The sequence below is a fragment of the Kogia breviceps genome, chromosome 9 (assembly GCF_026419965.1).
Source record: "Kogia breviceps isolate mKogBre1 chromosome 9, mKogBre1 haplotype 1, whole genome shotgun sequence".
NCBI classification, from domain to species: Eukaryota; Metazoa; Chordata; class Mammalia; order Artiodactyla; family Physeteridae; genus Kogia; species Kogia breviceps.
Window position 1 is genome coordinate 79,374,349 of NC_081318.1, and position 16,697 is coordinate 79,391,045.

Here is a 16,697-nt window from a genome sequence, read left to right on the forward strand (position 1 = left end):
TTAAGAAGAAATGAACAATTCATAATAGACTTCTTGCCCAAGTCATGGCACAGTGTGTGGAATGGTATGAGAGTTAAGTGGATGTGAAAATATTCTAACCAATAAGTGGATGATTGATTATTTAAAGAATAAGATGTTACTCTTCCGTTAATAAGTGCTAGGCATCATACTATGTACTTCACACAGATGTATCATTAATACCAATTTTAGTTGAAGAAACTGAGGCTCAGAAGTCCTAAATAACTTTATTGTAGTCACATAGCAACTGGAAGATGATGTTCTAATATTGCTAACCCATGTCTGACTGACTTTTAAAGCATCAGATTAGTATAGGTAACTACCTTCATGGTATTTCTATTTTATCATTTTGATTTTATTACTTTTATTCTATGTTTTTCTTAAATTCTTCAAGAATACCTTTTCAAATGTAAATACATACCTACGAATAAGTAACATTTTCATTAAATATTAATAAATATAAACAAATTTTTAAATTCTAAAGTTTAAACTTTTAACTGTATTCAGAAATTATTTCTAAAATTAGTATATGTGTATGCATAATATATATATGTATAAATGTGTGTGTAATCCACATATATTATAAATATGGAGTATATGTCTAAATGAATTATTATAAATGGTTAAAGAGCCTCCATTTATTAGAATATATGTTAAGAGAACATTTTATATTATTAATTAATTATATAATAGCATTTAGTACTTTGGACATAAGGATTTCAACCAATTTTTTTTTACTTTTGATATTAGACAAGGCAGAGGGTAGAGAAGAGGTATATATGAATTTTTTAAAAAGCATTCCTCTAAAATCTGGATTTCATTTTTTTTCTCCTTCCTTAAAGCTACATCTCATATGTGATTAAAGATGCAATTCATCTCCCTTATTTGAGTATTAAATTCATTCATGATAAATGCATATATGTTAGAATTAATATGCCAGCTAATTCTGTCCACAATAAATCTCTTTAGATTGTAAATCTACCTACTTGGTATAAACCATTGACTTAGTTGCTTTAAGGCATGAGCACTAAGTATTCAACAACCTAGCATAATATTGGGTACCACAGAATGTCATTACTGAAATCAGAGTAAGGTTTTTGACTACTTAATAGTTCTGGTTTGGCAGGAAAAAATATTCCGAATAGTATTTTACAGTTGCTTGCATTCATTTGAATATAAGATGAAGAAAGGTTATGCTAAGTACATATTGTATGGACCACCCACAAATAACTCCAGTGAGTGGTACAAATGTAATAATTAATTAGATCGATAGCACAATGTAAAATAAAATATAAGCTAAAAGTAGACACTATCAGCTTCTCTGGTCCATATGACATTTCAAAGTGAAATTGCTCAAAGCTCCTTTAAATAGTAGAAGAGAATCACATTGGCTAACTTTCGCTAATACCATGGTCTGTAGTGCTTAGGCATATAATTTTGACCAAGTTTGAAGGTTTTAAGTAATTTGAAAGAAAAATGTTTATAGAATCTTATTCAGTATTTCTAGAACTTCAACACAGATAGTCAATCCAGAGGTGAAAAACCAGTCAAATGGGATGCTTAATTGAAATGAGCATTTAAGTAAAATGTTTTGGTATCCTTGGGCAGGAGTCTTCATTTAGTCTATCACATCATTGAAACCAAGTTAAAATTTCTTTTCTAATTGTCATGGATTTGAAGATGATACAGTTCAATTAATATGAATAGACTCAGATACTTAAATAACTAGCCATGAAGTAATGCCATCTTAGTTGTCCTAGTTGAATCAGTATGTTTAAAAAAATTCTCTGAAATCAAAACAAAACGAAACATTAAAGTGAAAAGGTCCATTTGTTTGATTATGCCATCATTCTTCTTAAAAAGGAAGGGGAAAATGTCTCCCCAGATGAACAGAACAGGCTACTTACTATTTCATCAGGTGGATATTAAAAAGTTCCAAGTCACAAATTCAACATTAGATGGCTGAGACTATAAATAGGACACAGTTAAGTCTTAGTTCTATTACACATGCCTCTTTGAAGAAGAGATTTCTAACATCCTTTAGTGAATGCTGAGGTATTAGGAAGACATGATTATGGATGGTCTGATCACAGCTGTAATAGCACAGTGTTAAAAGAAAAAAAGACAAAGCATTATTGCTAGGTAAGCATGGAACAGCTTAAATACAAGAGGGATGAAGTGATTGACGGGAACAATCTCACGGATTACTGCTTTGGCACGAAGATTCTCATATTCAGCCAGTTTGCCAAATAAATTGACCAGAGAAAAAGAAAGTCAACAGATTAACTTCAGGAATTAAGCTTATTAATGGATTTTCATGCAGAAATGTATCCACCCACCATGATAGGAAAAGGCTTCCTTTGCTTTCCCAGCTGCTACATTATACATTAAAATATTTCAACATAAATTGCTGATGGGATAAGGACTTTTTCCTTTTTAAATGAATGTTCACTGACCTGAGGCAATGTTGTACTATATCCATTAATGTTGAGCTGATTTATATTTGAACTAGAACAAGTTGTTTGACTTAATCATGAACTGAATATATTTAAATATAGATTGTTCATCTTCACAGCCTTCTCTCCTCTTTTCTCTTCTTTTATTTAGAGTAAAATTTCACTGCTTCATCCATAATTTAAGAACATGCAAGGAGGTAATTGGAATTGGAGGTAAATTACATTCTTTTATAGAAAGTGTAATTATCGGAAGTTAGTTAAAAACACCTCTATTCTGTTTTAATTTCATGCGTGGAGCAGTTGTTTTGACAGATGGATGGACTTTATTTTTGTAACTGTCCGGGAAAAGTCTTTGTAACACAGTCTAATCAATGCTGCATATTTGTAATGTTTGTTTTTGAATCACTGTGCATTTGGCTTCTATATTTTTTTCTGGGGGTAGACATTTTCTTTCTAAGTTATTTTTCCAGGCTCATATCTCTGTATAATTCCTCTCTACATTTGATCTGAAGGAACTAGAAACTCTTAAAAAATAAGTGTAAATGGTTTGTCACTAAGGTTGATGAATCATTGCTCCTCAAGTGTGGCCTTGGGTTTGCTGGTTTATAACTGCCTTTACTTTTACTACTAGGCTAAGTTAACAATTTATAATGCTGTTGTTTTGGAGTACATTTCAGTAAAATAAGAGGTCAGTATGGTTGCCTGACTCTCGGGAAGCCAACTCGTGGCTAAACTTGTCTGTGTGTATCAACTTAAATTCCAAAAAGGATCCAGGTTTGAAAAATGAATTCAGTTTGAACTGATTACATTCTCTTTATTACGTTTGTAAATCCACCAGTGCTGAGCAAAGCAGTGCATTAGTTGAATGCCAAAAAGTACATTACATTCTGAGTTTTAAGAATCGTCATGGTTCAAGAAAAGGTCAGAAACACTCTTCTTCTGTCTCCCTAGAGCAGAAATGTGTGAAGTGTGTTTCCTTTTCCTGCCATGCTTCCTTTATTTTTTTAGAGGAATGTCCAGGCTGCTTCCAAATAAAATGAATATCCCGTTTTGGAACACTCAAAAACCTTGGCAGCAACAAGCTGGAGAATGAAGGCAAATGAATGACAGGGATTGATACTCTTTTATGTAGGTTTTCTACTTAAAGAACAGTCGTTACTCACAATGTCTCTTTCAAGTTTTGGGGTCTTCTCTGTGCAGTTCTTTTAATTCACTATTTCTTCCTAAGTTGTTATTGATGAGTTTCCTTGCAGTTATTTTAAACTAATTTTGACAGTATTTCATTCAGTTTCTTTGTTGCAGTTCAAGTGTCTTAACATACTCTCTAAACCCCAGAAATTTCTCTCCATTCTATTTGCATCAACCTTCACTTTAGAATAATGTTGAGCTAGCCCCCAGGCACGGAGACAGTACAACCTGCTGCCACCTGGGAAAGTTCACTGGGAAAATCATTCCAGGCCTTAGGCCAGTAGGCTGGGTCTACCTGCTTTGTAGGACAGATAGAAGCCTTATCAACATTCTCAGTAGAACCCTTTGCCAGGTTTCACAACTATAGTCCTGTGATTTTTTTTCCAGCAGCTCTGTAGAGGAATAGTTGTCATATTAGAGTGGTGCTTCTTTGACAGTTAATAGAGAACAAAATAAAATTAGGATATTCATGTGGTTCAATTCCCTAGTTCTCAAGAATCCTGAGAATTTTTCAGTCAGTAATTATTGCTAATCAGTTACCCAATCTATGAGATAAGAACCCACAGAGTCTATAATCTTAGAATTCATAACAGTTGCAGAAGTGACATAGCCTTCATTTGTATGCACAAGTATCTATGCTCATGAAATATTTCCTTCCTTTTTTTTCCTTTATTGCAGAGAACTGTGGTCCATTCTCAGATTTGTAGGATGCCCTTAGGTGTTAGCAATGAGATTAGAGAAATTGGGTTTGTATTTTAAATTGCCTGAATATCTTTATAGGTATGACTGTGGCCAACCTAAAACCCTGTTCTTTTCTAAAATGAACAATACATCCACCTGGGTGTGCCACTACTCTTTATTAGAATATTCATTTGCTTACCAATATGTGTGTACACATCCAGTTTCTTAATTTCAACATATGGTGCTGGAACTGGTTGTTTATAATCTTGAATGCTATAATATTGAGTCCACAGTCATGGATAGCTGTCTTTATGTAAAAGCATAGTATGTGACCACCTACATGTTTCAAAGAAAGAGGTGCCATAAAACATTTTCCTGAAAATGACTTGTTTCCAAAGGAGTGCATTTTCTTAAGAGTACAAGGTAAGTCCTTTGGGTAAGACTCATGAATGTCTTATCTGTAAATGAGTTTATCAGATGTTTCCCTGTCCACAGCCTTTTTCCTCTGCCCAAGAATCCATGCCCTATCCTCTTGGGGAAGGAGGAGAAACTGCTACAGAATGGGGAGTTTGTGACTAAAAGTCTTGGAAGTTAGGTTATATCTGAGCTTATCTAAGGTTATGTCTAAGAGGTACTGTGTTCAAAGTGGTACATGGAAAAGATGCATGTACTCTTTAAGCTAGGAAATTTTTCTTCATAGAAACTTGCAAAATCGGTTGATTTCAGTGCTTAATTTTCTATGTTATATTGCCTTGCCAGACAAAAGAAGGATTCAGGATCTAAGTAGCAAAACAGTGGGAGAAATTAGATGTGTATTTTATTTACTCCCCTAAACTACGCAGCATATGATAAGAAAGCATGAGGAGTCATAACTAGCAAGTTTCATATTTTTCCTTAAATAGATATAATTCACCTTTGGGATGATATGTTTATAGGTCATCCTCAGATGTCATCGTAGAAAAATCAGTGATGATGGAAAGCAAGTGTTTGAATTTAAATAACAAGTATTCTTCTCAGATTTGGCCTGCTCTTTATTTTATGGAGGCAATAAAGTTAATACCAAAATCATCAGCTACAATCACATAATACAAGTGTCATGTGGAAATGTACTTAAGTAATTGTAACACCTCGGTTATAAACACCAACGGACTACATAAGTCTAAATGTATTCTGAGCTTTCACTTGAAGAGTCACATGTTGTAGAGAGTGACTTTGAAAGTGTTACACACTTAGAGGTGCAAGGACAGACCCAATCCACTGTTATGTTTGCCAGCATTACTTGCACTGTCGTCTGCTTTTGATCTTTATCTGCATTTTTAGTTACATATTTGGCTCTTATTTATAAATGTTTAATAGGCAAAAACACAAAACTGTGTGTATAAGAAAGTCTGTGATCAATAACAATAATTTTCAATGTAATTATTATTTACCATATGAATACTCAATTGGATATTAAAAATGGGTATTGTATATTCCATGACAAACTCATATTTTCTACTTATATGTATTTAATTTTTAAGATTTTCTGTATGGTTAATAGACTATAACATTTTATTTGAAAATATTTTGATAGTTTGAATTTCTCTTTTCATTGTTTTATTTTTACAGTATTGATATGGACTCATCTATTTAAAAATAGTTGGCAAAAATTATGTCTTTTCTGCTCTGGATTTCTTTGGCAATAAAAGTATCTAATTTATATTTTGACTGTCTGATTTTTTTCCCCTAACTCTTTGCTTAACAGGAACAAAAGGCTAAGATTCCTGTTTGTTTGTAGAAATACATTTTCTTTCACAGGATCTACAGATATAATAGAGTATATAGAAAAAATATAAAGAGCTCTGTCCATTTATCTCTTAGGTGACATTTTATTTGGGTAATAAAATGGCAGGAATGTCTAAACTTCTTTAAATAATAATAAGATATGACTATAATTCCCTTATAAGTAGCTGTTTTTTATCTGGGGGATCCGTGACTCATTGGGCAGGGGATCCACGTATGGGTTTAGGATGTACGTGAACTGCATGAAAATATTTATTAATTATAGCCACTCTAATAAAGACCCTTCAGCCTATAGACATTCCAGACTCTAACACCTTCTCTATCTCATCTTATACCCAAATTGTCTTTGGCGGTTAAATGACTTTTTCAAGAGAAGGTGGTTTTGTCTTCTTAGGGTCTATAAAGCTCACTAGTAAGCAGCACTACTGAAGTTCAAAGTCGGTCACCCATCATTATGAGTAACTAATGATGTTTCAAATTCATTTTTAATAGAAGGTTGTATTACCTTTTATTTTTGATTTACTTTTCCAAAATTAAACTCAGAGCTGACTTTTGAAATTTTCACCATTGTTATGATTTAAATAATTCATTAATTAACCATGTAATTTGCTGTTTCCCTCATTTCTAGTAAAGTCACATATGATAATCGATTATCTATAACTTTATTCCACTTTTGTATAAATAAATTATAGTTATAATAAAAACATTAAAGAGAATATTATATTTTGCTCCCCCCAAAATAAGAACTTCTATATTTCATGTAATAATGCAAGCAAACACCTTCTGTATTTCGTGTAATAATGTGAGCAAACAATAGAATAACAAGCCCTAAAAATGATGTGAAAGGACACAAAAGAAATCTGTTCAAACATGCCTAGCACCCTAGAGGATACTTCAGCCATGCTGACCACTAGAACTCACTAGTTTTCCTTTTGTTTTACAGAAAGAATGTGCTAATTTCATCAAGGTGCTTAAGGCTTATAATCAGACTCACTTGTACGCCTGTGGAACGGGGGCTTTTCATCCAATTTGCACCTACGTTGAAATTGGACATCATCCTGAGGTAAAGCTGGCTTTTAAAAAACGGTGTTTGTCCATGACCCCTTCCTATTCAAATGCTTCATTACTAATTTCTTCAGTTCATTCAGCTTCTGGTTGCTATTCACTGGGACCTACTTCGAATTCAGATGCTGTTATTAATTTTAATCTGTGAATGCAAAAAGAATGAGACCATCACTCAACAATAACTGTGGAGCAGGAGGAAGGAAGGAAGAAAGCATTTGCTTTCGCTCTGGATTACAGAGTCCAATCCATTTTGCATGTGCAGCAGATGTCAGCAGGCTGAATGTGTACCGTTTTCTCCTTCATTTGTATATTGCCAGCTTTCCCCTCCATTTCCATCCTTAGCCAGAAGTGTCTACCACCGCAGTTGTTTTCTTCTGCCCAGGGATTAAGAAAGGATGCCATACATGTGCACAGTGATCTGATCTCATGTTTGACCTAAATTCCTCACATTTATGTTCTTGCTTAGCTAGGCTTTGCTTTTGTAATTGGGGCTATTATTTTTGTCAGTATAAAAAGGGAAAAAAATGTTTATTTGTCTATTACTCCTACAAGATGTTTTAGTGAGAAAATTTAGTGAGGAAATTAAAGTTAGGTAAATTTAAGTACAACTTGCAATTAGGGATGTATTTAAAGGAAAAGTAACTAGTAGGAAAGCAGTTCCACAAATTGGATTTATCAATAGCCTTAAATTATAAGCCCTTTTATAATTTTTGGCACAAAATTGTAAGAAGAACAAAAGTGTTCATGTGGTGAGAACATCATTTGTGACACAATTGTCTTTCAAACTGGAATTCAGAAATACTAAACAGATAAAGAATTTGTTTCCAGAATATTTCTGGAATCCTAAAGATAAAATATAATTTACATGTTAGCCACTTCTTTATTAATTAAACTCTAGAGCCTTTCTCTATATTTCCTTAAGGGGTACAAAAGTGTTACAAATATGTTCTTTCAACCCAAAGACTTAGAAATCAAAACAGTTTGTGTTGTGCCTTCTTTGTATAAGAAGACACCTTCGAGGCTATGTGGTTTCTAGACTGAACACAATTGTTATGACTTTCCTGATGATCCTGGGAAGATAAAAACCCTTTACCAAGGTCTCACCAGTGTAGACATTTGCCCTCATCAACCTCTTCTCCCACTGCATCCTTCTTCCTTCCTTTACAAGTATGCATACTGTTCTTGCTGACATACCCAAGAGTTTTAAGTAAAAATTAACTTTAAGGAAGGGCAGTTCCACTTAAATTGCTTGTTTCATATTGATGAAATTAGGAATAATTTCCTGCACACAGTCCTGGAGACTCTGCATACTTAACTTTTCAGTAACTTCTGGATAAATCTCTCCCTCTTTGTTTCCTTCTCAGCTATTTCCTATAGTCAGGCACCCTAAAATTGGGTCTCACTTCTCTGTTTACTGGAGACAGCTCTGGAGAACTTTCCCCATGTCATATTACACTTTTTACATCTGCCAGACATCATGCTGTATAAGACAGTGGGGTCTGGACAGCTGAGCTCCAAGCACAGGTTGGTGGAAAAGATATGGGCTTTAGGGACAGATCTGGCTTCTGATCATGTTCGACAACTTACTAGCTGTAGAGCACTGGAAAAATTACTTAACCTCTCTGAGACTATGTCTCATAATATGTAAAAGCAAAACAAACCTCTGTGATTCTCAGTGTCCATGTGTTTTAAATGAGAAATTTACTTATTACCTCCAACCCTCCCAGTGGGATGTGACCCACTGACATTTTTTGCTGTAGAAACTCAGGGAGTTCTAATCCCATCATTGTTAAAGGCATGTCACCTGGTCTCACACTGCAGGGCTTTGGTCCAACCTTGATTCAGTACTCTATGCTTGATAAGGAGCAAGCTACTAACTTTCTTTGTGTCTTTGTTTCTACTCTAGAAAGTGGTAATGAGAATGGTCTCTACCTCATACAGTTGTTGTAAGAGTATGATGTTGTCTAATAGGTAGTAGATACTGAAAAAAAAATGTGGATTATCATTTTTAAAATAGAAATGTGTATCTCAGGCTGAAAGCAGTTTCAGGTTTTATGGTGATAATTATCACCTTGCTGTTAAATATACCTCATTCATCAGAGGTTGTATGTTACTGCACTGGGCTCTCATTGTTGCCAGGTCATTCTGTACTTAGCTTAATTTCCTCCATTTTTAAATTTGAAGCTTAGATGATCTCGGTGGCCATTTAAATTAAAATATCATATATTGTTCCTGTATTTGTAGGTGTTTTTTTTCTTTTTCTTTTTGAAGTTGCTCTTTAGCAAAGTTCCTTCCTTCTCATCTCATCAACTACTTTATTGCTGCTTTATGGGTGGGTGGGGGGATGCAGAGATACAGCTTCTGGAGCCAGGCCATTTACCCAGGAAAATGGAGGAGGCCATTTCCTCCACTGAAATAAATATATAAAGCTTCCCATCCAATCTCCTTAAGGTGGGATATTGACATACAAGTATTTTCCTAAAATCCTAAAACTCAGAACCTTTGAGAGAAGTCCTCCTTCAGAAGCTCAGTGATCTTGATTTGCATGGCAACTATACATGGGGAGATACTGTTCCAGACTGTTTAGGGGGTCAGAGGGAAAATGATTATGCAATTACCTGGGGGAATTTGGAGCAGTCTAGACAGTCAATCTAGGAAATTCTGGAAAAGATATTATCACGGTGGCTTGTCTAGACAACATAAAATTTAATTTTCAATGCTTAAGCTGCCTTAAGAGAGAATCTGCTTTAAATTGATCTATATTGGTACTAAAAATACTACACTCGGATTTAAACAGTTATGCTGTTTTTGAAGTTGAGAAAAAAGAGACTATATGTGCTTCATGCCGTTAGGAAAATAATGCTGGTAATGGAAAGATTGGAAGAATAAGAAATAAAATAACAATCAAGACTGAGGCCAGGATTGTTGGATAAGAGTTCATAAGGTCTCATGAAGTTTGAATTTAGTAACTTTTATTTACAAGGGTGGATTTTCAGAGAGAACCAAAACAAATCTTTCTCCTATATTCTAGTTGAAAAGTAGCATGTATACTTTGCTGTTCCTGCCCCATTCTACATAAAATAATGAAATAGCTTTTAAACTTCTGTCCAGCCTTTACATATTACAAATAATTTTATCATACAAAAAAAGACATTTTGCTTTTTGCTTTTATCATGACTTCATGGACATTTTAACATCCAGTTTTTTCTTTGCAGTGCTGTTCCTTTAAAATAACTCTTTATCTTACATTGAGTCCCCAAGATTGTTGAAATCCATTGTTAGAAATTATGGATTTACCATTCCAGATGGCTGGATGCCACAGAAGTAAAGACATCACTTTTGAAACAAAGCAAGACTCCCTTCATCTTTTAATAGCTTCAGATCTTATACGAGGAAATTAGCAATTCCTTTTAAATAATGATGAACAGTTTGCAAAAAAAACAACCTTGTTTAGTCTTCTAATTATGAAAATAGACCCAGTTTTGCTCTTCTAGCATTTTAATAGCAATATTTAAACTCCTGAATACTGTATTCCAAAACTTCTCTTGCTGTATAGTGAATGCCTTATGACCACACACAGTATGTCATTTATTGCTGTATTAAGCAGATTCTGTGTTTGTGTTTCCTGTAGTACAATTGGGAATTGGTAGACCTATTAATTAACTCCAGTTCTGTAAGATGTGTCAGTCAGTTCTTGGTTATCCTCCAGTAGTACTTGACATTGCAGATAACTGCCAGTGAGGTCACATGCTCCGTGCGCATGTGTGTGTTTATTATTAAAATGCATGCAGAGTTCACGGAAGGAATGATTCAGAGCTAGAGTACAGATGAGTTTTGTGTTTAAGCTTTCAGCATCCATGCCATTCAAATGAAAAGTGTAAGTCATCCTTACGAGACAGAATATTCCCAAAAGACTTATAGTATATGGTATTTCCCTTTCAAATTTACATCTGTTAATAAAAAAAAAAGTATGAATTTAGGAGGAGTATAGCTTTTCAAAGAAGTGTCTGGTTGTTTTCTCAAATTCTAAATGGGCCTCCTCCTTGTACTGGGAAGGAAATCTAAAGGAAGATGGACCCAGATGAGAGCTGGAAAATATTAACTCTATAAATACTCTCATAATGTCATGATCTCAATTTATGATAGAACCAAAGGGACATTAAGAAATGCAATGAAGCTTAATGGCTATCTCTAAGGTCATTTCTACAGTGACAACTAATATATCAAGATGTAAAACAAAATGTTTTGTCTGGTTCTTCTTTTCCACCAAGAATAAGAGTTTGCTTTTATGTAAAACTTTGAATCACATGCTCTTAGTAACAGTCTTCAGGGCCAAATACTAAAGTGGTAGCTAGTACTCTGTTGACTAATTTATACATTTAATCTAACTTTTTCTAATTGAGTTATCTCTCAGTGTATTGTGTCATTGAGTCCAGTAGAGTACAAGTTTATTTCTAAGAGGAAATGCTAAAGCTAAGAAATTTAGATATCTTGGTAAAACAATGAGGCATTGTTTTGGGGTTGGTTACATCATTCCATCTTTCTTAGATCATGTCTTGGAGTCTGACTTTTCCCACTTATGTTAGTAGGTTAGGTGGGCTAAGTCAGGATTCCTTGGTGATTTCTTTTCGGCTTCATCATTTCCACCAGAGGCAGTGTGTCCCTCATTTGCACTCTCAACCTGAGCCAAGCATGGTTAGAGCAAGAACATTATGGTTTCTAGGGTTTTCTTCGCTAATCTTTCAATACTTGAATCATGTTGGAAGGTGGACCATACACGTTACCATGCTGAATAAACAATACCACTGTTTATATTGCAGATGAAATTTTAAAATGCTTTGCTGTTTGTATTTGAGAAAAAGAATCACAGTTCATAAATTCTGTGACCTTAACAGCTCACCAATGTATTTCTTGTGAGCTATTCACATTCTAAACTCTAGATATTATCAGTGAGGCTGTTTCTCAAAATCAACAGAACTAGTGGCCAAGTGAGGTAGTAGGGGGACCTAAGTTATGATTAGAAACAAGTTTAGGAGAAAAAAAAAATCACAAATGGTGAGAGAGAGAGAGAGAACCAAAAATCCAAACCAGCATCTCCTATACCCTATTTAAAATATTTCAAATCACCATTTTATATTTTGACTGGTTTGCTCTAAATATAGGGTATGAAAACACCATAGTTATGAGATTAATACACTTTTACCCTCTACACTTATTTGGCTCAATTGTAAAATGTTTTCTTTTCCCCCCCCTCATAGTACTTCATCACTTTTTATTCCTAAGAACAATGACAGAAAAAAATAGAAATGTTAGCATTCAATTCTTAACTTGCAGGGTATTTAGTTTCATGTTTTGTCAGATCTGGTTCACCTAGTGCCAGAAAAAGAATTTGAACAAAATTCAACAGTTTTCTTACGGCCATATTGGTGCAGTGATGTCATTATCAATTACTTATTAAAAGACTATATTATCCGTAGTACTCAATTTCTGAGTGACATCTTCATTCACAATACAGACATAAGGACTAAACCATAAATAGCACATTAACCAATATATATTTTTCTTCATAACTACTAGTAGCTGGTTTGGATCAAAGACTTTATATTTACTGGAGCTAATCTGTCACTGGAGGTGTGTACTCCAACTTAAATCTTTCTTACTGTGCCCTTTTTGATTGATTGCTTTGCACTCATTCCCTATATAATCTATTTTAAAAGGAAGTTTCTGTTTATAAAAGCTCTAATTTGTTTGTTATCAGTATTATATTTTTCAAAAAACACAAAGAGTAGTGCTAAACCCCATTGCCTGCTCACCTGTTTGGGCTGTTTTCATCTTCTCTTTTGTTCTTCCTCTTCATGACCCTTTCTTTGCCCTTGAACTCTAGTTCTGTTTTTCTTCCTTTATCTCTTTGTCTTCTTGCCTAAATTACTTCATTTGGAACCAAAGTTTAAGGTAGTGGAAATACAGCTTGGATATATAGGTGAGAAGGAAGGCATTAGTTTAATATATTTGAAACTTGGGGAAAATACCAAAATAAATTTAGACTGAATTTTCACAAATCAGAATATATTTACCTCTTCTTGGAGTGTGTTTCAAATAGGCCTCAGCAAGCTATCTTGTATATTTGTTTTAAATCATGATTGTTCACTTTGATGATAACCTGAGGAAACGATACAAGTCCATTCTAAATTATTTGGGTAACTATCTCATAATCATGTAAAATCTTAAGATTTTAGTGCTCTTGTTTGCTTAAGGCTTATAAGCATGTGAGTGCCAAGGATATACCTTTAATTTTCTTGGGCTAATAAGAAGGAAACAAAGGTTGAGTTGATATGCAAACACTGTCTTCCTGCCAAGTAAAGGCCAAAATGAGGTCAGGGTGGGCTGTGTGAAGGAAGATCTTGCTGTGGTTCAAAAAGAGAAAAGTAAATTACCCCAGAGCACAAAGGAAGGTAGAACTGCTAGCTTCAAAGACTAGCTTCTGGTCACTAGAACCACATATTGTTCATATTGTAAGAAGGTATTTACTTTTCAAGATAACAAAGATATTATTGTCCCATCACTTTGCTATTGCTAATTTCAATTGTCCCATCACTTTGCTATTGCTAATTTCAATTGTATTTGCTTTCTAGTTTTGTTGGTACGTAATTTTAACCAGGAATAACCTATATTTAGCTTTATAATTTTATAAATTTACTTACTATTAGAAAATATGCTATGTAAGTTAACTGGTGGCACACTAAGAAGATACCTTGTGGTAGCTTTTAAGCAGATAGTGTCACCTGGTTTTTACATCTGAGGACACTCCCCTTGCTCTAGTGTAATGGCCTCTGGTCTAGGTTCCTCATGGCTCTCAGCTGCTCCAGGCTTACCACATGTAGTCAATTTGGACGTGATGCGAGCTGGGGAAATAGAGCAAAGGCTGGTGCTGTGAATCAGCGTGAGGTGATGAGCATAGAACTGAGGTGAAAAGGAAAGACATAATGAGAAAACCAGAAGTTCTTGAATAAAAGTTTTATTTATTAAATAGATTTGGAGGAATACTAGGAGATAATGGAGGCTTAACATTTATATCTAGGGCTCTTCAGCTTTATAGCTACAATTCCACTGCTACAATCAATGCCCAAGTGATCTTGGAAGCAATTTGTATTCAGAAGCAATTTATATTCAATAGAGATAAAATTGATTTTAATAAAAATATAAGAAACATTTTTCCTAAGCAAGGTTCTAACAATAATGGTGAGGAACATAAACACAAATGTCTGCCCTCAAAGATTTAACGTATACATAAATATGTAACTTCAACATGATGAAACATCAGTAATAATAACAACTATACTCCAAACAGTATTTACTAAGCAATAATTATGCTCTGTACTGGATGCTTTGAATGTATTACATTACTCGGTGTTCACAAAATCTGATGAGGTAGGCACTCTTCACATCCTCACTGTACTGATGAAAAACTAAGGTTTTCATAGGTATTTTATAATGGGCCTGAGGCAGTCATGCTATTGATTGGTTTATGTCTGAGTGGGGAACCTGCTTCTTTAAAAGGAAGTACCAGCCTGTTACAGAGCGAGAGAAGGGTTAAAATCACTAATTCTGATTTAGGGTATTAAGTCAGAGATTATCTCATGTTTTAATTTTATATTCCAGAAATACTTAATGTGTGCCTAGTTTGAACAAGGTGATGACTGTAAATAAGGGAACACTGGATGAAGTGAAGAAAGGCCATCACATTTAAGCTGAGTTTGAAAAATGGGTGAAGTATTGATGGATGTGGAGGATCCGTTAGTAAGCCTAGAAGGATAGACTAGAAAAACAGAGACATTAAAGTCCAATGGTGAAATGGCAAATACCCCAGTGTGCATCTAATACACTGATTTTCAAAAATGAGGCTGCAAAATTAGGATCAAGTTGAGTTTAAGGAAGCTAGCCAAGATTTTAGGAAGAAACTACTAGTATTGCTATGATTGGTTCTGAAACATGTTTTTGGTGTAAATGTGTGTGTGGAGGGGAGAATAGACATATAGGTACATCCATTTTGAGACTATGGCAAAAGTTGAGTAGTGTCACATGATGAGAACCTGGACTGATAGTGAGGGAAGGATACTGAGTACTGTTTAAAGTTCTCATAACAAACAATAAGAAAATAACATCTAAATTTCATAAAGCACTAGATGACGTACAGTGACATGATGATACTCTTTAAACTCCCCAATGATAAGATGCTTTCCCAATTGTCTGGGGACAATTAGATAAACATGTTTTGTAGCATACTGTGGCTTATGCACACTCAATTATCACCCCCAAGTCTACAAATAAGCTGAATTTATACTGTGCATAAAACATTAAGCTACCATATGCAAAGTTATGCGAATTTCTCACCCACAGTGTATCACAAAAACATGGTTTCTCCACACTTGTAAATTCAGAGAATGCTATTTTGTGTAATGCATATGTGAAAGCAATTCAAACACACTTTGTTTAAAAAATAAAAATAAGAAAACACAAATAACTAAATGAAAAGAAACAAAATATAATATATCGTACTTAGAAATAGTAATTTTTTAATGAAAAAAAATCCATGCTTTAATTTCATTACTATGTTATAGCTTTTACTGATTTTGTGAAATTTTTATGCAGATGATGTATCCAATTTATCCCTTGTTATTCTGCCCAGTTTCCATACTGCTGTAACTACTCTCCATGATTTTTTCATTAATTTTATTACTATTCATGACTCATCGTTGACACATTTGATGGTTTTATGACTATTATAGCATTTTGTATTTATAACCCTGTGATGAAGGTGTTATCTCCATTTTTCATTTTAGGGAACTATGTCTCAGAGAGAGTCAACAATCTACCTATCATCACACAACTAGTAAATTTGTTGTCATAACCATCAATAACATGCGACCTTCCTAGTGACATCAATATTAGTCTCATATTGTACCAATATTGTAGCATCCTCATTGGTAGGATGCTGTCCCATGTGCGTTTTTTTGTTAGTTTTTTTTTTGTTGTGGTAAGAATACTTAACACAAGATCTGCTCTCCTAACAACTTTTTAAGTGCACAATTCTGTACTGTTAACTACAGGCACAGTGTTGTGCAGCTGATCGCTAGAACTTATTCATCTTGTGTAACTGAAAGTTTATACCCATTGAGCAGCAACTCCCCATTTTCCCTACCTCCAGCTCCTGACAACCACCATTCTGTTCTCTGATTCTGTGAGTTTGACTGTTTTAGATTCCTCACATATCTGGAATCATGTAACATTTGCCCTTCTGTGCCTGGCTTATTTTACCTAGCATAATATCCTTCAGGTTCATTGCAACAATATTCACAATAGCTAAGATAGGGAAACAGCCTAAATGTCCATCAGCAGATGAATGGGTAAAGAAAATGTGGTGTCAGATGCAATGAAATATGATTAGGCCTTAAAAAAGAAGGAAATCCTGCCATATTCAGTAACATGTACTATGTGTTCATTAATACT

The 16,697-nt window shown here is 34.3% G+C and overlaps 1 protein-coding gene across 1 annotated transcript in view; it reads left to right on the forward strand.

Annotated features, from left to right (window-relative positions):
- Window positions 1-16,697, forward strand: part of SEMA3A (semaphorin 3A) — a 237,765-nt gene that overhangs the window by 79,608 nt on the left and 141,460 nt on the right. The window contains exon 4 of the mRNA XM_059074056.2: window positions 7,069-7,188. Coding sequence (XP_058930039.1) covers window positions 7,069-7,188 — 120 coding nt within the window. The remainder of the gene's footprint in view (window positions 1-7,068; window positions 7,189-16,697) is intronic.